The sequence below is a fragment of the Acipenser ruthenus genome, chromosome 28, assembly GCF_902713425.1.
Source record: "Acipenser ruthenus chromosome 28, fAciRut3.2 maternal haplotype, whole genome shotgun sequence".
Taxonomy (NCBI): domain Eukaryota; kingdom Metazoa; phylum Chordata; class Actinopteri; order Acipenseriformes; family Acipenseridae; genus Acipenser; species Acipenser ruthenus.
Genome location: NC_081216.1, coordinates 17,870,980 through 17,895,289, shown reverse-complemented (window position 1 = coordinate 17,895,289; position 24,310 = coordinate 17,870,980). Strand labels below are relative to the sequence as shown.

At 39.2% G+C, this 24,310-nt stretch overlaps 2 protein-coding genes across 3 annotated transcripts in view; one reads left to right on the top strand and one right to left on the bottom strand.

The window, feature by feature from the left end:
- The window catches only part of LOC117435140 (exostosin-2-like), a 40,019-nt gene extending 29,042 nt beyond the window's left edge, over positions 1 to 10,977 (top strand). For both annotated transcript variants that reach the window (XM_034058129.3, XM_034058128.3), the window contains exons 11-15: positions 1,148 to 1,314; positions 3,708 to 3,851; positions 4,130 to 4,258; positions 5,162 to 5,244; positions 6,416 to 10,977. In XM_034058129.3, coding sequence (XP_033914020.2) covers positions 1,148 to 1,314; positions 3,708 to 3,851; positions 4,130 to 4,258; positions 5,162 to 5,244; positions 6,416 to 6,554 — 662 coding nt within the window. In that variant the 3' untranslated portion in view covers positions 6,555 to 10,977. The remainder of the gene's footprint in view (positions 1 to 1,147; positions 1,315 to 3,707; positions 3,852 to 4,129; positions 4,259 to 5,161; positions 5,245 to 6,415) is intronic.
- A 459-nt stretch (positions 10,978 to 11,436) lies between these two features.
- Positions 11,437 to 24,310, bottom strand: part of LOC117434862 (homeobox protein aristaless-like 4) — a 41,248-nt gene continuing 28,374 nt past the window's right edge. The window contains exons 3-4 of the mRNA XM_034057533.3: positions 18,039 to 18,167; positions 11,437 to 16,835 (exon numbers count right to left, since the gene is read on the bottom strand). Of these exons, the coding sequence (XP_033913424.1) occupies positions 16,530 to 16,835; positions 18,039 to 18,167 (435 nt within the window). The 3' untranslated portion in view covers positions 11,437 to 16,529. The remainder of the gene's footprint in view (positions 16,836 to 18,038; positions 18,168 to 24,310) is intronic.

Here is a 24,310-nt window from a genome sequence, read left to right as displayed (position 1 = left end):
TCAAACCTGTCTAGAATGTGTTTAATGACCGGACTGAGTGACACAGAGTTCATGTATGTCGGCTATCGAATTGGGAGTTTGGTTTTCAGGTAGTTATACCCAGAGGAAGTTTAATCTGCATCGTCATTTATTTGTCACCTCCATTCCCTTTTTACATGTCATCGTGCACAAAAAGGAAAAACTATTCAAACTTATTAATTAAAAGTTATTAATTTGAATTAATACTTTTCTTTTGTTTGTTTTACTCCAAATAGCAAATTAAAAGATAGTCAGTTATTTATTAAGTAAGTAATCTTAGGTCTATGTTACTTTTTTCTAATTTTTGCATTATGATTTCATCTGTACTAGGGGTGCAGCGATAAAGATTTTCTTGACCGATACTGATAGCCAATGGTTATCTACCCATATCGGCTGATACCGATAATAAATACAGTGCAGGTACTACTAGAACAAGACATAGGGCCTATATTTAAACTGTTTTATAATTGTAAATGTTAAAAAATGAACAATAATAATAATAGTAGTAATGGTAATAATATAATGCAGCGACCGGGCAGTCTGCTCTAACTAAGAGGACTTGTTTTGCTGTTCAGTTGCGGAGAGAGTGTTGAGCAGCATGGGGCAGGTAAACACTTCAGAGTCTTAAATATTCAAAGAGAGCTTTTTTTTAAAAAGCATTACAATAATATTCATCATTGGATTTAATGTAGCATGAAGTCTGTTCTCCTACACACAACTCAGCTATCCTATTGTTTTCTTCAGATATTTAAAAAAAAAAAAATCCAAACGCTGCTCTTTTGAGACATATTTACTGCATGTTGATCGCACGTTACACAGCACTGCAAGTAAAATGACTATCTCAGTGCTCTTGCATCAATATAGTAAGTGCACCTGACCAAACATTGCATTATGTGCTGGAAGACATTCAAGCATGAAAATCTGTGTACCTTATCAGCTAAAATAACAAAAGCTGCTGATCGCCGATTTGTGTTTTTTTTTCCCTTGTATCGGTGCCATGCCGATAGGCTGCCGATTATCGGTGCACCACTAATCTGTACTGTACTGTACTGTAGGTGGCCAGTCATTTGGCCATTTGGTCCAAAATAAGGTTAAACATACATGTAATGCTGCGTGAATGCGATTCCAGAGTCTCTTTGGCCGAAGATCACAGTGCCCCTCAAAGTGGTGCGGACGACGGAGAACAAGCTGAGTAATCGCTTCTTCCCCTATGATGAGATTGAGACGGAGGCTGTGCTGGCCATCGATGATGACATCATAATGCTGACCTCTGACGAACTGCAGTTTGGCTATGAGGTGGGTGATGCCAGAACTCAAAGGGGGGCCAGGGTCAGTGCTAGGGGCCCCTGAGAGGAAACAATCTGTGGTGGGGAGGAAGCTTGTAAAAACTGAAACTGCATTTGAGGATACAGTCTCGTTTCTGAAGAAAAATATAGAAATGGAGAAATTCTATTTTAACATAAAACTGACCTACATCTTTCATACAATTTCAGTTCTTCATAGTTTTTCACGATCAGTAAGATGTTTGCCAACAGGATTTACTTGGAAAGAGATGTTTTAAATCCGGTAACTGTTCTTTTTGAAAACCATTCAAGCTTCAATCAACCAAGCTTGAAGAAAGAGTGACCGTGAATTTGAGCAAAGGATCTAATCGAAATGTCTTCCCTTATAATAAAAGGAACTCCTTGTTCCTCGAGGCTGTGGTTTTTGTCATGTGGTCCCAGCAGTACTGAGGCCAGGTAGGATTTTCACTGTGCATCAGCAGGACTGCGTCCAATAAAAATGCAATTAAATATTCTGTCCTGGCAGCGGTTCCTCCACTCATTTTACCCCTGAGATTCTGCAGACAGTTTCCGATATTTCAGTGGCAATGCGGTGGGTTTCTCCGTTTTTCCTTCGGCGTAATTAACAATATTTGCCCTGTTTTAAAAAATGCATGCAAACTTTTTCCTGTTTCTTTTCAAAATATCTATTGCTTTGTATTTATATTTCTTAATGTTTTATACAGAATAACTAAAACAATTATAATTGTGGTTTTGGGATGGAAACAAGACTCCTGTTGCATAGCAGATTAATCAATTCCTGGTTTTACTAATGAGTTTTTTTGTTGTTTTTGTTTTGTTTTTTAATTTAGTCGTTGCCAATTTATTTTTACTATTTTCTCCCAATTTGGAATGGCCGATTATTTTTAGGCTCAGCTCACCGTTACCACCCCTGCGCTGACTCGGGAGGGCGAAGACGAACACACGCTGTCCTCCGAAGCATGTGCCGTCAGCCGACCGCTTTTTTTCAAACTGCGGTCTCACCATGCAGCCACCCAAGAGCTACAGCGTCGGAGGACAGCGCAGCTCTCGGGCAGCTTACAGGCAAGCCCGCAGGCGCCCGGCCAGACTACAGGGGTCGCTGGTGCGCGGTGGGCCGAGGACACCCTGGCCGACCTAATCCTCCCTCTCGCCGGGAGGCGCTCAGCCAATTGAGCGCTGCCCCCTGGAAGCTCCCGTCCTCGGTCGGCAAAGGAATAGCAACTATGAGTTTAATACCTAATCAAGTGCCTAATAAAATCTGGAATGGGTGAAACTGCTATGCAATAGGAGTCCTGTTACCATCCCTGTGGCTAAAGTCATTCATCTAGATCCCTGTATGGCTTAACTGCTTAGACTGTTTGCATTGGTCAACAAGTATGAAACAGTACCCCAGTGTGGGGCTTTTGTTAAAATTAAAAGACAGAAATAGCAAGTTACTAAATTGAACCAAAATATTTGTTGCCCATTTGCAGTACAGTTTTCTGTGTTTCAAGCAGCCTTGTGCCCCTTGCTATTCTACCATTCCATATGGCGATCAAAGCATCTTTCCCATAGGAGGCTGGAAGGTTTAATGATGACAAGCTAACCTGAGATTGACCATGGCTGGGAGATTAGTTTTGGCTCACCTGGAGGCATTTAGGCACGATTTTGAGATAATTTTGTACAATTTGGGATAATAGGCCCCAAACGTGACTGCAGTTTGAAGCTGGCTCGGACCGCTTGAAAACTAGCAGGCTTTGGATTTTCTCTGTTCTCTTGCTACTGGTGTCCCTGGAGGAGGTCCAGGGATTGTAAGAAAAATAGTATAACCTTTATGAGGTAAGGGGCAAGGGGGGCATTTTCTGCAGTATTTGGGGGAACCTTCAAAACACCAGCTGGCTTTTGAAATGATCCAGTGTTCTACTTAAATTTTCAATAGATTTTAAAAGCAGAATTTCTAAATAGGATGTCTGTTTTTAAAACTTTACTAAGAAAAGAAAAAGAAAAAAAAAAAACAGAGTACTGCCAAGGTTGTAGGAATATGTAGAGTTCCACATAGAGCTTTCACCATTACCTCAACAGCCACCCATTCCATCTAGTCCTGGGTCTCTCCAGAGACTAAGAATTGTGCAGAATTGTGTGTGTTTTTTATTGTTTTAATACAAGGTCAAGAGCACCAGATTCTTTTTTTTCCCAAAGCTCTTTGAACCCAGACATCCAGAGATAAAAGTATATAACCCACTGCTTCATCGTGTCTTTAATTTGTCATGTTTAAAGTGAAAACAAACCAAAAGCTTGTCATCTAATAGTCTAGAAGTCAAAGCATAGGTCTCTGACTCGTCTGTGTGTCCTCTGAAGCCCTACAGTTGTTGAGCCTGATATCCGTCCGTCTGTCTGTGTGTCCAGGTGTGGCGGGAGTTTCCCGACAGACTGGTAGGGTATCCGGGTCGGCTGCACCTCTGGGACCATGAGATGAGCAAGTGGAAGTACGAGTCAGAATGGACCAATGAGGTCTCCATGGTACTGACTGGAGCAGCTTTTTACCACAAGGTACTCTGTTTGTGCCGCAAGGTTTTTGTGTATCTAAATGAGACAAGAGTGTAACACAGAATTACATGTTATTCTCAATTAACTTGTGCAGAAATACGTGCAGGAGGTGAAAAGTAATAAACCAGTATTTTAGTGATTTTAGTGATTTGTTTTTTGTAACATAGTACTACTGATGTACCATTTGAAATACAAAGTTGATAATGGAACAAGCCATATGCTACACTGCCTTGTTTGTTTCATTAACAGTTAATGTAACTGTCCCCCTGTTGTCTCCCCAGTACTTTAACTACCTATATACATACAAGATGCCTGGCGATATCAAGAACTGGGTGGATGCCCACATGAACTGCGAAGACATTGCTATGAACTTCCTCGTGGCCAACATCACTGGCAAAGCACCTATTAAGGTAAAACTACCAAGTTAAAAAAAGGTGCTTCAGACAACAGCATAATGCATGTAATACTACAGAAAGTTGATGTTTATAACTTGTCCAACCCAGTTACCTCTAAGTTCTGTTTTCTTACAATGATAAAAATGTGCAAGAAAGTAACAAGTTGATGACATTTAAGTGATATGCACATTTAATTATATACAATTTTACAAGGATTCCACATCCATAACTTGAAGGATACAGAGTAGGTTTTATGCTCCAATGTATTGATGATCTTGGTTAAACTAAAATTAAATAAATATCCATGATGATGGAATATTAGGAATGTGTTGAACTGCTGTCCAACCTGATGGTAAACACGATGTACTGTAACATGTAAAAATAAATAACGAAAGCACTGTATAATAAAGCTGAATGCAAGGTTTGCAAGGCTGCCTTATCTATCTCAGTCTTAAATGTCTGAGTAATGTCCCTGCCTTGTAAAGTGTTTTCCTAAGCTCACTTGGGCACTGTTTTAAAATTAAAAACCCCAAACCTCCCCTCTCACCCCTGTGATCCTTTAATCTGGCGTGCTACTCCTCATTAATGAGCAGGGGAGGAGTGGGAAGCTATATTTCATCCCCTTTATAAGCCCACTGGAGAGCGGTGTTTACACAGGGCACACTGGCACTGAGAAAACACTCATTAAACAGGAATTAAGGAGGCTGTCATCATCCCCTTCGCTCTCCCTGACCTCAGGGCTCCAGCGAGCCCCTGCCTGGGCAACAGGGGGGACCTCAGAGTAGAGCGGGGGAAGTGTATTTCCAATATCTCGATAAAACCACTGCAACTAATGCACATGTAGGAGGATTTGCATATTGGTGATTTTTTAATGTTTTTTCCAGGTTCTGTTCATCTTGTTTGTTTCTTGTCCTGCAGGTGACCCCTCGTAAGAAGTTCAAGTGCCCTGAGTGTACAGCTATTGATGGGCTGTCGCTGGACCAGACTCACATGGTAGAGAGGTAAGGGCCTCCTGCTGATTTATTCAGTTAGTCACATGATAGCCACAACATATCACACTGACAGCAATAATAAAAACCTGCATCCGAATGAGCAAAGCACCCTTCTTATCTCACCTCTCCAGCACTGTCACCCCACACCTTCATTTTATACCATACAATAAATAGGCAATTGCACATATGTATGAGAGGGTTGTACTCAGGATTGTTTCAGAAGGACGAAAATGTAAATCTCTTTCAAATCCACGGAGTATGGTCACAACTAAAATTCTTGTATATTGATGCAAATGTATAAATTCACCCCACATCTTGCATTTGCAGCCAGCAGCCACAGAGTCTCAAGCGAGGTGAGATTGTTGAAGAGCTGTCGCTGTGCTGCTCTCTCTATTTCCTGCTGTAAAGAGTGGGTGCTGTGCTCTGCGAGAGTGCCTGGAGTCCAGGGGGAGGGTCTAACCTGCCCCCAGGCAGTGTGGATTGTGGTCCTCTAACAGGATTGACTTTTTTGCTTTTTCATATTGTTTTTATTAAGGACTTCTGTAATGGTTCTGTACAAGCACTGTTCTCACCGCTCTTTCATCGCTTCGTAGCTCAGAAATCATATGAGATACAGACTTCATATTTTCACAGTTGTATAAACACTTCAGGCTAAATGAACCAGTGGCCTTGACTTTGACCTCAGACCTAATCCAGCTGGCATATTGCGGTCATGTGACTGGTTTCTGAATGATGGGGAGCAAATACTCTGCTTGGCATTTGGCCCACAGCTGTAACCTCAGCTTGCATGCTATGGGTTTAAGTTGTTAGTTACTATTTTGGTTTTGATGCTTTCTTTGTGTGTACAATGTTCAATTGTTCAAAATGTATTGCTATATGTTCTGCATAATGTGCTGTATGATACAGGCAGACATTCACCCTTTGAGTGGGCTGGAAATCCACTTGTATCTTACATCAACCTAAACTGTATATTTTGTATAATATACATTTAAATAAGAATAATTAATTAAACAGTATAGTGAATCTTTATTGATGGCATTTCTATCTTATACATGTCATATGGCTGTCACTTGAATACATTGATGTAATCGCTACTATGTTTTAGAAATTCACAATATAATATAATTTATTTGAAGTCCCCTTCTAAACCTACTGCTGACCATGTCAATCGCCTCTGCAGGTCTGAATGCATCAACAAGTTTGCCTCTGTGTTCGGGATGATGCCTCTGAAAGTGGTGGAACATCGGGCTGACCCTGTCCTGTACAAGGATGACTTCCCAGAGAAACTCAAGAGCTTCCCTAACATTGGCAGCCTCTAACAACACAGGAGAGCAAGCTTCTTCCTTGTCAGAACCCCGGGCCCAATTCAGACTTCCTGCAGGCGCTACAAAGGCAGCCTGTTGCTTTTTTTTTTCATTCATGGAAAGGGGGGGTGTAAACCATACCCTCTTTTGAAGAACCAAGTCCCTAATGTACTGATGTAATGATAAATTGACCAAGACCATTGTATGCCATCCAACTAGCCAAGCTGCCAAGAGTTCTAATTTAGAGGTGAATTGGCTTACTGGTGCTTGAAAAAAAAAAAAAAAAGCCTTGATTGTAATAGTTCTGTCTTGTGATGGGACTTCAGTTCCACTTGTCCAAGCAGGGTGATTATGAGCAGAAGAACCCTGACAGAAAGAATAAGGAGTAGTAGCATGAGGTGGTAAATACAGGTGAGTATTGACATGCTGGCAATCAATAGCTCCTGCAGAAAGGCCTTTGCAGGTGTGCTGATATAGTAGAAATCTCCCAGAAATGAAAATGTGCATTTCAAAACATGTGCTTTTTTATTATCAGAGAGTGTCACCCCTTCGGGTCAGAGTGGCCAGACAGCAGCAGCTCTGACCTCTAGTGGGCTGGATATCTGCTTATGTCATAACCCTACGCAATAGTGTGTATTGTTCTTGCATTTTTATATTTATAAAAACCTTATCAAAATTCCCTTTAACAACCCCAGCATTTTTACTGTTGTTTTGTAACCTGCTTAATATCTGCCCTTGAGCTGTATGATAAACACTGTAGGAAAAGTTTCTAACTTCTTTTTTTAGCACCTGTCTCTCCCCTGTTCAAGTTGTTGTTTCAGTTGGAAAAAGAGACACAGAGATAAATTGTAGCTTTGTTCTAAACAGCAGCTGTATTGTTTTAGCATTATGAGCTTGAAGAGATGGGCTGTGCATGTTGGTAAAGACTAGTTACAAAATGGTCCGCATAATGAACACATTGCGGAGGGTGACAGAAGATTGCACACTGTGTTTGCTGCTAAGTTTATCCTATGCGTGTTTCAAAGGGAATTTCTTATCCATATATTGAAGGCCAACTCATGAAAAACATCTAGCCAGTCAAGGAGATTTTTCAGCTGTTGCAATGGGCAAAGCGAATCAGAACACTAGTTAGATAGGCCGGTGATGGGATAAGGTATTTATAAAAGATAGGAAATAAATGAGCCAATATTCAAGGGGCATTAAAATGAATGTATAAAATCAAAATAGATTGGATGCTTTTTTTGGTGCTGTTTGCCAATATTTATTCCCCAAATGGGGATAACAGGAGTAACAGAGTTTTGTAAGAACTGTGATGTTTGGACTATATCATGTCTGCTGTTATCTTTCTATCAAGTCATACCAGGTGTGTCTGAGTAGCAAATTATGTGTTGGGAAAACCAAACCAAAAACCAACCTACTTTTACTTTTACTGAGGGGTTGACATTTCAAATATTCAGTATTTGTCCTTCAGGTTTTTGTAAGTTGAGATAATCAACACCTTCTATACAATGCGGTTCATTTTATATTTCAGTGCCTGTTGGAGTCTTCTATGTTATGTGTAACAGTATGTTGTACATACAGCCCATTGTTTTCAAATTATTGAAAATGAAGGTGTATAGACATAGTGTATTTTTAATGTATAGAAAAGGTGTTGGTATTGTACTATATTTGTTTTTTTGTTGTTGTTTTTTTATTACTGTTTCATACCATGCAAATATTAAATGATGGTGGTCCAAGCTAATACAGGTCTGTCTGAATATCAGTATATGTGATCTTGGTGGTGTCCCGTTGTATATTTATAATGCAGGGCAGTATTAATGTAAAGGTCTGAGTAGCATGAGGATTGTGGGCTATTCCCTCCTGGAAGTCCTATTTTGTGACTTGTACTTTCATAGCACTGAACTTGTAATAACCCTTTTCCAATCCATGTATAAATGGTGGCAAATTAGCACCAAGCATCATTACATGGCCAAAATGAGTACTTAGAAGATTGAACTGACTTGCATCATTCCATGCTCAAAGTGAATTCTTACAGAGCTATTTGTGGGCATAGCTATAATCCCAGTGCCATCAAGATATTAATACATGGACAACAAAAGATTACTTCATTTAGAGAGGGACTATTCATTCATCAGTTGATGTTTTCTAATTTTGGCTGGTATTGCACAAATATACATATACATATGTGACAGTCTGGGTGTGTGATATACAATGTCGTGAAAAAGTATTTGCCACCTGTCTGATTTTCTGCATTTTTGCATATTTTTGACACTGAATGTTATCAGATCTTCAACCAAAACCTAATATTAGATACAAGGGACCCTGAGTGAACAAATAACACAAAAATGTGATACATATTTCATTTATTTATTAAAGAAAGTTATGCAACACCCAATGCCCCCGTGTGAAAAAGTAATCGCACTCTTAGACTCAATAACTGGTTACGACACCTTTAGCAGCAATAACTGCAACCAAACGCTTCCTGTAGTTATTTATTAGTCTCTCACAGCGCCCACTCCTCCATGCAGAACTGCTTCAACTCAGTGACATTTATGGGTTTTTGAGCATGAACTGCTCGTTTCAGGTCCTGCCACAACATCTCAATGGGGTTTAGGTCTGGACTTTGACTAGGCCATTCCAAAACTTTAAATTTCTTGTTCTTCAACCATTCTAATGTAGACTTGCTTGTGTGTGTTTCGGATCATTGTCTTGCTACATGACCCAGATACACTTCAGCTTCAGCTCACGGATGAATGGCCTGACATTGTCCTGTAGAATTCTTTGATACAGAGCAGAATTCATGGTTCCTTCAATGATGGTAAGGCATCCGGGTCCTGATGCAGCAAAATATCCCCAAACTATCACACTACCACCACCATGCTTGACCGTTGGTATGAGGTTCTTACTGTGGAATGCAGTGTTTGGTTTTTGCCAGACATAACGGGGCCCATGTCGGCCAAAAAGTTCCACTTTTGACTCATCTGTCCATAGAACATTGTTCCAGAACTCTTGAGGATCATCCAGGTGCTTTTTGGAAAACTTGAGACGCGCATTCATGTTCTTCTTAGTGAGCAATGGTTTCCGCTTTGCTACTCTGCCATGAATCCCATTTTTGCCCAGTGTCTTTCTGATGGTGGAGTCATGAACACTGGCCTTAGCCGAGGCAAGAGAGGCCTGCAGATCCCTGGATGTTGTTCTAGGGTTCTTTGTGACTTCATGGACGATTTTTCCACCTTGCTCTTGGAGAGATTTTGGCAGGACGGCCACTCCTGGGAAGATTCACTACTGCCCCAAACATTCTCCATTTGGACAATATGGCTCTGACTGTGGTTCGGTGGAGCCCCAGAGCCTTAGAAATGGCTTTGTAACCCTTTCCAGACTGATAAGCATCAACAACTTTTTTCCGGAGGTCTTCAGGAATTTCTTTTGTTCGTGGCATGATATAGATGTTACAGTACTAAGATTTTTTTTCTATTGGCACGGACAAAAACAAACTTTCCCCCATTTGTTGAAGATTTCCTTGATGTAATTCATGCACGCCTCACTGCTGTAATGTTTGTGGAATGTAATAAGAGCTGTATGGAAAGATAACCACTGATAATTGCACACCTAGCAAGCAATGCCATGTAAATAGGGCAAAGATCACCATGCAACCTGTTGAGGGGCTTATTGCTCCAAGGGTCAGATATACTCTGCTCCAGTGCGAATTGAAAACTTTGTAAATCTGTCCCAAGTGTAAAAGATACACATTGTTCTACTGTAGACATCTACATAGATATGGATTTGAAATCCCAGCATAGAGAGCCTCTACATTTGTACAATGTCTTAACCAAACCAGTTAATGTGATAAATGGACTACCAAGATCCATCATAGTAAATCACTTTAAGGTACAGCACTGTGCATATGTACTCAACAGGCGGGCTTAGTGCTGTCTGCTCTTTCAAAACAGGAGGGTAAGGAGTTAAAGCAAAGCAAGTTCCACTCAATACAGGTCCTCCAAACGTATTCCAGTCTCCCCGTGTTTCCCCTCCTCCCCCTCCTTTTAACCACATCAGCTCTCATCGGACCCTTTGTAAACGGCAGGCAGTTTCCAGCACTGCTGTTCAGCGTCGACTGTCACCTGTTGTTAATATTCGCTCTGTAATCCACCCTGTACAATGTCAGCAGTTCAAAAGGGCACTGTTAGTATTTTTGTCGACTTCAATTAGCGTGAGATTCTCTGAGGCTCTCGATCCAATTTCAGTCCCCTCTTTCCAAAGCAAACAGAACCAGAGGGCTTCTTTCCCCATGACCATTTACAGAATTGACACAGATATATAGATTATTTTTTAATTTATTAGATTGGTACATTTTAAAAACACTTTAGAAAAAAAAAAAAAATCAAACCTGTACATTCTTCTGAATTGTTAAGGTCAAACCTTTACTTTAGCTGTAGAAGTGCTATCCGCTCATTGGGTTTATTAAAGGCTAAATTGTTTTTCACAAGCATAACTTAAAAAAAATAATTATAATAATAATAGTAGTGTCCACTCTGTGGGAACTTTCAGAGGCTGATCGTGCTCCCACACAAAACAATGGCAACTGTAACTTACACTGATTCGCTTTACATAGATGTTCTGTGTATTTGCCCCCCTCTCTCTCTACAGCAATGGCCAAACGTTTTGCATCACCCTAGAATTAACAAATGTTCCTTCATAAAGTCAAAGGAAACCTACTGAATAATATTACACTAACATACTTCATGAAAAACTGACAAAAATTGAAAAATTTGACATTTCAAAATCTATCATGAAATACTGTCCAACTAGTATGGCTTCCAGTTGACTTTTGCTATATCATTTTGTAGTTTAATTGATTACATGACGTTTAGTAAAAGATTGAAATTCTGTTTATATAGGGTTTTTTTTTTTTTTTTTTTTAAATGGTCTCAATCCTAAAATTCTAGCTGATGCAAAACTTTTGGCCATAGCTTAGATGATTTATATTAAGATGTTCTTTTACTGAAAAAAAAAATAAAACTATGTGAGAACTTAAAACTTAAAAATAGTAAAGTTATTCTTGGGGAATTTTATTTTTTTGCAACACGGATAATAAATCAAAGTGAATTAAAAGCAATGTATTGTCATTCTTTTATTTAGTACATGTGACCATGCTTTATAGAAAATTGATGCTAGAGGGAGGAGAAGACAACAATTTGAACAGTGCTACTGAGAACAGTTTCTAAAAAACAACTTTAGAAAACTGAGATTTCAACTAGAAACATCCTGTATTAGTCTCAAGAGCATGCGGTCTTCTGCGTTCTGACCCTTGCTGTAAAGATCTGACCCCAAGTCACTACCAGAAAAACATAGTTGCAAAATCTTTTGTAAGTGCAATAACTTACTAGCAAATCAAAAAACATGATACAATATAAGAACATGAATACAATTAAAGTATAACAATAGCATTACTTAAAAAGCAGTACAATTTCGCTTAAAGCCATTGCAACTTTTTTTTCTTTTTTTTTTTTTTTTTTTTAAACATTTTTTAAATCATAGAATGAAACCAAGATGCATTTTTTTTCCTTCTAAGCCAGGAAAACAGACTTTTGGTTTTTCAAGGTTAAAAATACTTTACAACAAATTAGAAGAGTTATATTTCTAAGGGTCTTTAAACCCTGCAAATCTCTCAAATAAATTTACACTTAAAATCCACACACCCCCACACAATTGCACACACACACACAGAAAAAAAAAAGATTACCATTATATTATTAATCTAGAAAACATGTTGCCCTGCTTCAGTAGTATTACAAACGGCAGTGGGGTTCAAGTGAGGAACGGCGAAGAAGAGACCCAGATTTGAATGTGCTGTACCATCATATTGAACTACAAGAGTCAATGCCCCTATGTATGTAGATATGCATGTATGTCATCCTTGCTAGGAGAGGATAGAGTGACTGAAGGCTTCTGTGAGACAGGCTGAAGACCTGATAACATTTCCAGTAGACCTCATGCCTAGTTTCTATTGGTTTATATCCTCCACTTGCATGTTCCTAAAGCCTGTACCATTTAAAACGCATGTATTTGGTTCAAGATCTCGTACTATTTTGTTTTTGAGCAGATCAATGGTAACAAGCACCTCATCATAAGAACACTGGCCATAATATAGTGCAAATGTGTACCTGATGCATGTCCTAGGGATGTACAAACCAACTGATTTGAAAATGAGCCAATGTCCATGAATATTGACATGACCGCCCCAATGTAATACATTATCTTCTCACCCGAGATGTATTTGTAGGTTTTTTTATCTCTAATTTATAGGTTTGCTTTTTAGTGAATGTTTACTACAAGTTTGCGTAGACATGTTAAATCAATTAAAATGTTCTATGATAATGCAATATTATCTACCAATGGTGCACCTGGGCACTGTCAATATTTCTTTAAATCATAACTTTTACTTTCAGTTTAAACCTTTGATAAGGTCCCCTGTGGGTTTGCAGCGCTTCATTTTCACTTTCCCCTCCTGGGAAATTAATATTGGAGTCTTGTACGGTGTTGGATTGTATATAATTAATTAGAAGAATTGTAATTTTCTGACAAGCATTAGCTTAACCCTCAAGCATTTAATTCCAATGTAAAATAAAATCACAATAAAATAAATGCATTTGTCATGGGCTACTCTGCTGCAAAACTATAGTAGTTTCCATTGCAGATCTTTGCCAGTCTAGATATATCAATATACAGTCAGTAAAGGCTGCTAAATAGAATTTGATAAATGCATAACAAGATAAATAGACTTATAAATATATAAATACATTGAAAGTAAGTGGAGCTTAGGTTTGTGAACATATACTATTCTGATTCTAAATAGGCAGGAGGCGCTACTAATGTGTTATTACTTGTGTGTTGATTAAAAATCCCAATATATAAATTGCACACCCTAGTATTGAATTTATAGAACAGTGCATCCTTATAACATAAAGCATAACGTTCTGTCAATGCTTCAATTTTGGCTGTCATGTCATTTGATGTAATCACAATTAAGGAAGAAATACTCCCATTTATGGTGAATAGTTTTCCAACAATGAACCCAAAAGAGGTGCAATAAGTACGTGATGTTTGGGCAGCAGTGACTGTTGAGCTACAGGGAGGGACTTCCTTGGCTGAATTACATACACTAGAGATTTGGTTAACTTTCTTCAGGTCTACAGGATAAATACAGGAGTAGTCGACAGGAAATAATTATCATATATAATATCGTTATTAATATGGAGAAAGGAATTATGTGGATTGCATAAATTGATTTTTGTTAAATGCAGGAAAATCACCAACTGGGTTACAGGAAGAAAAAAAAAAGTCACATTTATCTAGAAGCCCTGCTATTTTAGAAATCAGAGGTCTGAGTTTTGTGCTTTTTTTTTTTTTTTTAAATATTGGTTTTGTGATTTTTCAACTATTGAATTACAACTTTTGTAAATTATTTGCATAGCATTGGAATTATTTATCACCTTTGATTGCACGGGACACGCAAGGATAAATATCTGAATGTCTGCGTTTTCAAACTGTAGACTCCACTGGACTAAAGTCAGTCAGTGCATGCACTGGTATTCCAAACCTGCTTGCTGAATTGAATCCACTGCTCTGAACTGCAAGGTTCAATCTTTGGAATGTACTGCAGCATAGCCAAGGAAAGCCCTGGAGCAAGCAGGCGTTTAGAGAAACCGGATTCCACGTCTGGCACAGGGAACGTTTTTCTTGAATTCGCTTCCCCAGAACAGCGGCCAACAACTCTATGAAGCTCAGCTTAAAATTCATTGCCAACCTGAGCCGCAGTTATTGGGATCCCTCAATCCCCCTCTGCTAAGGCACTTTACAACTCTACAGCGTGAAGCGTCTCCCTTTAGTCTTACTGTGGGCTTTGGCACCTTTTTTTTTTAATTGCATGGCATTACAGTCCACCTTGAAAATGTGCTTTCCATGTGTTTGGATTGAGAGTGATTTCAAGTCACCTAAGGCAGGTCAAATGGTGCTCGGTTTATATATAGAGTCAGAACAATATAAAAAAAATGTAGGTATTTGCATCAGAATCTGTCTGCAATAAAGAAGTAATATATGTTAAAACCTTTTTATTGAAACTATCCAGGTCTTTAGAAAGCACGTCAAGGTTGCAGACCTGAGTGTGTTTGCAGTGTTATTGCTGGCTGCTCAGCGCCACATGAGTGGGGATGGCGTTTTCCTGTAAGCCAAGGCTGGTAAATGGTTTCCTTTGAGGCCCGGACGAGCGCGTGGGGAGGGGTACCTGTGGAAATGCCATGTCCAGTTTAAATCAATGCCAATCTCTCACCTCTACAGAACAGCAGAAGCTTGTCTTGCTCTTTCAAGCTCTGCAGCCCCTAAACCTCTAGGGTTGCTCCTTTGCCAGCTGTCCGTTACACTTAGAAACAGACCCTGAACCTGAAAGGCACTAGAGAGTATCAGTATGGAAGTAAAACAACATCAAAAAATCCTTGTGTTGTTTGGATTGAAAATGTACCCTAATGTATAAAAGTAGCAGAGCGATGTATAAAAAACGCGAACTCGTCCTGCGTATTTGATATTCACTCTTTCGATCACCTTGCCCCTCAGCTACAACAGGATTTCTGTGCAGGGTGTTAAAGAGATATCTGTTGGATTAAATCACTGCAACTTTCCAATTTAGAAGAAAAAAGGTAACTCAATGCTTATTGTACACCATTGAAATCTCTAATTTTCCTCCTTTAAAATGATCAACTAACATGCAGGGATAAATTATTGTGAACTTAAGTAGAATATGGCTACCAATTATGATGTTTGGGTTAAGCTATACTTACTGTACAGTACCTAGGTATTAGGACAAGACACTTACATTGCACTTCACAGATACTAAACATTGTGACCCATGTGATTTTATTCATCACTAGCTCTTTTCCAAACTGATGATGTGACTACACGGGTTGCAATGATTAGTACATGTTAGAACAATGTAAGCACTTTGTAATTACAGGAAGGTGCAGTGTGGTTAACCTCTACTTTGAGCAATGATTAGGCTAATAAAAAAAAGAAATCTGCCGTCTATTCCAGAAGTGCAGTACTTTCTCGTTTTCTTGCTCGTCTCCCCTCTCCAGCAGGACTGGCCTGTTAAAAACTAAGCATGTAACGCTGCCTAGCTCCCTCATCCCAGAGGGACATAGCTCCCTGCAGGAAAACTCATTCAGTTTGTTAAGCAATCTCAATAAAATATAATAAAAAGATACAGTAAAACAATAAATGCTTACAGGCCCTAAACTTTCGCTATTTCCTCTACACCAAGTCATTTTAATAATGGGATCATCTGAAGCCTAATGTGGAAGTGTATTTTTTGTAACACATTTTTTGTATACCAGTGCAAAGCCTTGATGTTCAATATTGTAGCCATCCTTAGTATTGGATTCAATCAAAAAAGTACATTGCCTCTTTATGACCCATGTTATTGGCCTGATTTACGATATTCAATTAAAAAAAATGCAAAAATGCCCATTCTCCCAAATGAATTAAATGTCCCCACTGAACAGGGCAATACTGTGAGTGTTACATGTTATGATTGAATACACCTCTTCTTGCACCAAAAAAACCAAAATGTTTCTTGCCGCAGAAATGGCAGTGTTTGTCAAAGAAGCCGTTTCTTGTTTTACAATAATGCGACCTCCTGATAGCAAGAGGTTTCAAACCTAAACTTTAAATCACTGCCTTACAGAAACTATTAAACCCATGAACCAAAACCGCTTTCATGCACTTCAGCAACATCGCTTAAACCCGAGGCCCTGTTTTCAGGGTTTAGACACTCACTTGGCCAGAGTTTAGGCACTCAAAGAGTCTTTTATGACTATATTATTTAGTGTTTGATTATTTGTAAAAATAAAATTCAGCTTTTTTTTTTCATTTGTATTGCTTTCATTATTGAATTTTTTTGTTTTTGTTTGAATTAAAACAGGTTTGTGGGCAGTATCATCATGTAGCCCAGGAGATGGCAGCGCTGTGTTCTTTAGCCTTCATGCGCAGGGCAGCGATGCTGGAGGATTTGCGGTCGGGCTCTGCGTTGAGGTCATAGCTGTTGATGCCCGGGTTGCCAAAGAGGCTGCCCATGTGCGTCTGTCCCATGTGGCCCCCAGGGCTGGGCACACCTAGGAAGTCGGAGACGCTGCTGCCCGCATGGGGGTGAGGGGTCATGCAGGAGGTCACCGTGTCACAGGGAACCACACAGCCCGGCACTGGAGACGCTGCACTGCCACCCCCGATCCACGACGGGTTCTGGATCTGGAAGACAACGACATCGAGGCCGGTTATTTAGTTTATTATGTGATGGGAAAAGTGTGTGCAACATTGTGTATACAAGTACAAATTAGCACTGCCTAATCCTCAGGTTATAGAATACAATAATGTGAGCCGATTGTTTCCAGGGCTTCTGTACCACTGGTTCAGTCGTGTTTTGGAGACTGGAAGGCAGTAAGTTGTTAAACATTCTGTCATGGAAAAAAAGCTGCATATTAGCTGCTGTTCAAGATCTCTTCAGTGAAACTCTAAATCACTGCAGTGCTACAACTCAGCCTTTTTGAACTATTGAGCATTACCCAAACCACTGAGCCACTCTATAAACCCCTACCCTCCCTTACACACAAGCAAACAAATAAGCCCATCCTCAGTCTAGTTGATCCACAGCCAATGTGGCACTCCTCTGTAAAACAGTCCATTATTCAAACCACTGAGCCACCCCCAACCACCCACACAGTACAACTACACACACACACACACACACACACACATATATATTCACAGATAGACTAAAGGAGTTAGACAGATGAATAACCCACTCCCAATCTATTTGATCCATGGGCTTAATAATATCTGTCCAAATGAGCAATCCTGATGACGGAGGGTGTTTTGTGGGGGTGAGGTTAGAGGCCCCTCTCCTTCTCTCTGGGGTGGGTTTGAGGGAGTGCGAGATGAAAGAATGCACAGGGAGATGCTCCAGATGTGCGAGGATGACTGCATTCCACAGCTGCACTCGCTCCCGGAGAGTGGCCCGTGCCCTCTGACCTCCCCACCAATGAATAATAAATGGGGGATCCTTCTCACCTCCTACAAGGGGGTGTTAGTCCACCGACGCAGCTGAGCTGGGCTTAGGGAATAGATTGCACGTGTAGAATCAGGACTAGAAGGGGTCGTGAGCGTTCTTTATTAAAAAAAAAGTACACTGCAGTGGATTAGTGGCTCAGTGAATCGGTAGTGGAATATAAAAATGATTCATTTTCAAAGCTAACTTCTCACTCTTCACCTTGATATTGAATGTTCTCCATGCTCAGCTCTCCAGCACCTCAGCAGCTGTTTGAAACCCTCTGCTCTCAGCTCTCCAGTGCTATATGCTTGCACCTTGTACCTGTGTGCCCAGTTCTAGTGACTGCTCACTGCCTAAAATCAGTTCTGGATCGTATTGCTCAAGTCTCTCAAAGCCTTGTTTACCTGTGCATAATTCTCAGCTCTGGTTAGAAGAGGGAGTTCGTAGGCAGTTGAGAAATGAGTCCGAACCTGTTGCATCTGGCCGAACCGCTCTCTCTTTCTCCACTTCGCTCTTCGGTTCTGAAACCACACCTGTTTGAAGAAGCAGACAGTAATTCAGCCAATGCAGACCAGACCAAGGGTAGGCTATTGATTGGTCTGTTGGTCTGTACTAATCGAGTGATTTGTATAAGAGATGATTAATCCATATCTTTCAAAATACTCAACGTTTAGTAATATTAAATGAAAAAATAATTTGACATAATTTCGACTCGAAGTCTCTCAATAACAGAGGCTATCTTTGCTATGCTAGTTAAGATGTTATAATTTCTAACCGCAATGTATTTGCATTAAATCAGTCAGTCTGTACTGTGTAAAGGTTTCTAGCCACGAGTATTTTCTCATGTATGCATTTACTGTGCTTTACCGTGCTTGTTCTTCACAAGACTTTGTGCTTTTCCTTGCTGTCAATACATGTTTTTAAGAGACCAAAACATTTTACATGTGTAAAACACTGTCAAGTCAATCGACATAAAAAAGTGTGATATCAAAAAGAAAAAAAAACAACAGTTAACCAGACCCGATCTGATGTATGCTGTTATATAATTTTCGTATGACTTATTTCTATATTGTACGCTATTTATTCATTATAGAAGTGCTGTGTTTTTGCAAAGGTACTTCATATGGTTTGACTGCAGTTACAGTAATGGCTGTCCGCCGAGCCGGAGCTGTGCAGGAGAGGAGCTGGCTAGTCAGGGTACCCTATATAAATCAGCAGCTACTTGAAAGACTTTGCCAGAGTTTATGGTTGTCATGTTTTAATGTGACAAGCAGGCCAGGCTATTTATGGAGGAGGCTTTGCTTTGCATACTGCTGGAAATAAGGTGCTGAGCTCCTTCTCCTGTACCAAGTAACTTTTTATATCGGGTGAGGGAAATAACGTGTACTGTGACTGGACCATATTAACACTGAATAGGTCTAAGAGATTCCATCAAATTGCCATATAATCTCTGTTTTCTCTGGTTGATGCTTAAAATCAGTTGTGTAGTCTTGAGGACCATTGATGATTGTGCTAAGCTTACTCCAGAATGTACTGTAATTAACCATTGGCTTGAGTGGAACAGCAGTTGCCTATAGAACAGTATGTATTGAGTTACATTCTCATTCCATGCAGAAGTGACTTTAGTCTGTCCTTGTATATACCAATGTGTGTGTACTGTAGGTCTGTTTCACCAGGATTTCTCCTCCAAAGGCCTGTATTTCAGGGTCAGTGCATGTAGGCAACAGAGACTGAACTGCTCCGTCACCCTCTATGAGATGGGGGGGTCCCTACAGGGCAGACTGTAGTCAACTTTAAATGCAGTAGAGAAATGTTTTGGTAAATGCCTTCAGTATATGTCCCAGATGGATTTTATGCGCCAAGCAGAGACTGCACAGTTCTGTGAGAAAACCTCTCATCTTATCGTAGCTGCTCCTGGGCAGTCTCAAGTTTTCAATGCAGGCCCATTTTATGAGTGAGGAAGTGATTTTGGAGAGCTTCGGCCCCCTTGATAAAGTGAGGAGGGGAGGGCGAGAGGGGGATTTGTAATGGGCTCGGATAAAGAAAAAAAAACAAAGAAAGAAAGAAAGAAAAAAAAGCCTGGTTGACTTTAAAGTGATGGCCGCAGAAAGCTGACAGCTTCTTTAAAGTTGATTCCTGTGAGCTGGCTGTATTCGTTTACATGGTTCCCTATCAAGTCATCTTGAGCTGCAGTGGTAGGAGCACTGAGGGCTCTGTGGCAGATTACAGCTCCAATTTATTTCAGCACGCCATGGGGAAATGTAAGAGGACTGAGGTAGAAGAGAAATGAACCCTGTCAAGACGTTGCCTGTATCAGCAACATGTACCTGTCAGGTTCAGTTTTGGGGTGCAGAGTGTTTCCAACCAGACCCCTATGAAAATAATGTGCAATAAAATACAATTTGTTTTGTACATGCACAGAACAAATGTATTTATTTATTTAGACTTCTTGATTGCTAACTAGGATAGGACTGTAGAGATGAAACATCACATTTACAAAGTTGTCCCGGCAAAAACTATGAGAGCACTGCCTGAAGCCCATGTGAAAACAATCTAAGCTTAAGTATTAACAAGCATATCTCTGAAACGTTTATATTTCACTTCAGCTATAGGGGCTGCACTTGATCAATATAACACTACATATTAACTAACTGGTAACAAAGAAACACTTGTGGTGTTAAGCTAGATATTAACAGTTAACACAAACTATGAAGTGGTCACTGAAAGTAATTGTGTTCTTTTCGGAGTGTCAGTCTGGATTTGAGTCTTCGTGACACAGCTTGTGTCTACATGTGCAAATATTGTGCCTGAAAACATTTTACTGTTGTCACTATCCAGCAAGTGTTAATGTAAGAGAAATATTTCAAGTGAGATAAACAACTCAACGGGGCCAGAATGACAAGATTATTGTCAGATCTTGCTTACCCAAAGGAGCCTGTTATTCCTTGCTGGGTGCCCTCAGTTCAGTGTAATGTCAGAACACCATTCTGTCCACCTGCATGTCTGTTTACAGTTTGCCTATTTGCATCCTATGTAAAGATTGTAGAATAGGCTGTAAGACTAAAAGAAAATGATTTAATAAACATTTCCACCAGAAGGTCTTTCTACATTGAGAAATAAGAAGTTTCTATAATTTACATCCCTCATGTTAGGTGTTAGCTCGAGTGAAATAAGCCCTCTTCTGAAACCTGCTGGCCATTGTGTGTGTAGAATACAGTAGAGATACTCCATAAGCCCACAGCAGTCCTTGCAGAGATAATTATTGACTTCAAGATCTGGTATAGTTCAACCAGCTATACAGAACCTGAAAAAGTGAACTGCTGTTTTTGATCAAATGTTTTACAGGAATATGAGCTTCACTGTCAAATACAAAGTCCCACTTGAAGTCCATTTGGAAGAGGTTGTTATGTTTTCTCGGGAGCGTGTTTCTGTGTTTACATTGCACATGTGCTGTATGGTTTTGAGCACGGCGTGCCCAGCTGCAAACTCCTGCATTTTAATTACTTTTATTCATTTTTGGGGTAGAAATCAGTGGCGACAGCAGGGTTTATAGCTGGGTGTGTTACTATTGGGCTTGGGGTTTCTGTTGAGATGAAGAATTGAGAGCTGTTAACAAAATGCTGTTTTATTTAAAGAATCCATTGCAAAGAGCATTAGTCTCCTCTCATCTGGTGAGATGAATAAACACAAGCCTGTTTTCTTAACAAGTAGCCCTAACTCCGCTCTTGCTTTCTTTAGTTTGTGTAAAGCCAGTATAATAAGGGTTTTAATGTGCTTCTCCGGACAGTGAAGCACAATCATTCAGGAAAATCGCCAGTGAAAGGCATTACCAAAGAAATTTTTTTTTTTCTTTCTCATTAGTTGTGGTGTCGACTATTTCTTAGCGCAAGTGGTGATTTGATGAGCCTGTGGTAATTTGAATTTAAACTGCAAATAAATAAATATGCCAACAATATAAATTTAACTTGGCATGAGGTGTAAAACTTAGTGGTATATGCTGAAAACACATGTTGACCAGAACCCCTGCTATAGAGAAGTTGACTATCATTTGTTATTAAAAATATTAAACAGTATTGTGTCATTTTGACTGTTTTATTGGTCAACTTGATTAATAGGACTCTCTCTGGTGTTTCACCCATTTTTATTACACAAAAAATAATATTACAATATTAAAAATGAACATTAGTAGTCTATTGTCCATCTCAATAAAAACAGTGGTCATCCGGACAGAGCGATCTTGCCCTTATAATGTGGAACACAGCGAGGATTCAGAGACTGACAGATGAAACCACACTGTTTTTTTTCTGCTTTAAATCTAAGGGGGGAAGTCGGGAAATTAGAAAGCAAGATGGGAGAACGTTCAAACTGGAGCTTGTTTTCATTTTGTGTTTAATTTCCTGACGCCTAAGCCCTCAGCTTTCCGATGCTGCCCCTGAAACCCTGTGAAACGAGCGTGGTGACTGTGCTGCTCTCTCTCTCCCCCGTCTCCCTGTCTCCCTGTCTCCCTGTCTCTCTGAACCTGCGTCTGGGTTTAGTGTTTCTTGTCTACACTATCAAAAGGTACTCAGAAAAAGAGGGATAATACTATGAGTTCAGGCCTTTTCTGTTCTGTCTTAAACATGTGTGACTAGTGAATAGTGGCCACTCTTGGTTCCTCATCCTGTTTGTGCTGAAGATTATAAAAGTTAGCTGGATTTTCTGAGAGATGATCTGTCCTCAACACATCAGTGATCAATCAGTATGTTAACTACCATATTCAGTAATAGTTTTGTACATATTTTTATATCTCAGTAAGTTACCAAATAAAAATCTCCAGCAATTGTGTGGAATTTAGAAAGACACTGCTGACCACAATAATACAGCAGGTTATGTGGAAAAGAGCCGTGTTGTACAAAAAAAAGGGTGTCAAGATGAGAAAAGACTGTTGATACCATATTTTATTTATATACAGACCATCAATACAGTATCTAATTATTCAAACCTTGTGTTTTACAGAACAGCATTGCCAGTAGACTTGTTCTGTGTGCAATGATTGGCTAAATTAATGAATAACTATAATAGCACATGTTTTTTTATAATTACTTGTAACATTGTTACTGGTCCACTATTATCAACCCAAGGTGATTTTATTTATATATATATATATATATATATATATATATATATATATAGTAGGTACACAAAAATGTGAATAATTGATAAAAAATCAAATCTATCAGCACTGTTGTTTATAACAACAGCTTGTTTACGCACTGGATGAAGGCTATATTTGCATCCTGAACCATATGAAAAAGGGCATAATACCAACTACATTAATGACATCAAAAAGTGATAATTCCTTTAGAGGAAAATATACTTGAAGTTTGACCCATTCGACTCCTCAAGACCATCACTTTCAATTCAAACACAAAATCTCTCATTTTCAATCACTCGACAACACCCACAGTACAGAAATGTCCGTTAATGGTCAACAAAATGAGAATACGTTACAAATAAAAATGATGTCAAGCTGGTACATTCGTTTCTCAGAGAAACTGGAGAGGAATGGGAAATTAAAACAAGGTAATGGCAATCATCCAAATAAAGCTGAAGCACTAACGGGTAACAACACAGAACGTCTGTACAGCACTGAAATACTATATTTAAAAAAACCCAACTGTACTGCTGAACCTCGTCTTCTTTAATATTAGCATCACAAGGGTATCCATGTATTATAAAAAATAATAGATGGGCCTCTTCAGTGAGTTACAGGAAAACGATTCCATCTCAGGTTTCTGTGACAGTTTATAAATAACTCGACTTTCGGTCTCTTAGTTTATGACGTCACAGAAACTCTAGATGGAATTATTTTCCTGTAATTCACTGAAGCCCATCTATTATTTCTCACATACCTTAAGATTATCTCATGTAAAAAGCAAAACAAATCACTAAATCAGCGAGCCACAATGCTCTTTTCGTGACCAAACTTAAAGAAAACGTAGTGACACCACCATCATCTTCTACAAGAAAAAATAAAAAAATAAATAATATATTAAAAAATTTATATATATATATATATATATATATATATATATATATATATATATATATATATATATATATATAATATTATTTCTGTATTTATTTTCACTACCTCGCATATGTCTAGCCATTATATATAAACATCACTCATTAAAGTAGTAATAAACAAGCAAAGAACCAATCACAATAATTGAGGGACTAATAAGATGTAAAAATAAAGCATAAAGAAAATGTGCATTAACACCCTCCACTTGAGGAATTATCCAATTACACCTGTGTTAGGGTTCAAAGTAAAACCATCTCTCCTGTAGACTCAGTAACCTTAAACGCAATACTTATATGGTCACCTTTAATAAACTCCTTTGCTTGGTATGCATTGTTAACTGTTTGCCAGCGCCCAGCCTCCCAGAACTCTCCTGGAAATGAGATGTGACACCTCAAAGAGATTTTATTCCTGCTAAAGTAATTCCAATCTGAAAAGTAAAAATGTGTTGAAGCAAGGTATTCCAATCGGTGACAGAACGCTGTTCAAAGCTCTTAACCTTTCACCCCTCAGCTGTATTTCCATGCCATGAAATTCAAAGCAGAGCTGCTTTCTTCCCTGCTCCACTGCAGAATTGGCTGCTTTTTCACTGTCAGTATATTAAAAAAACAA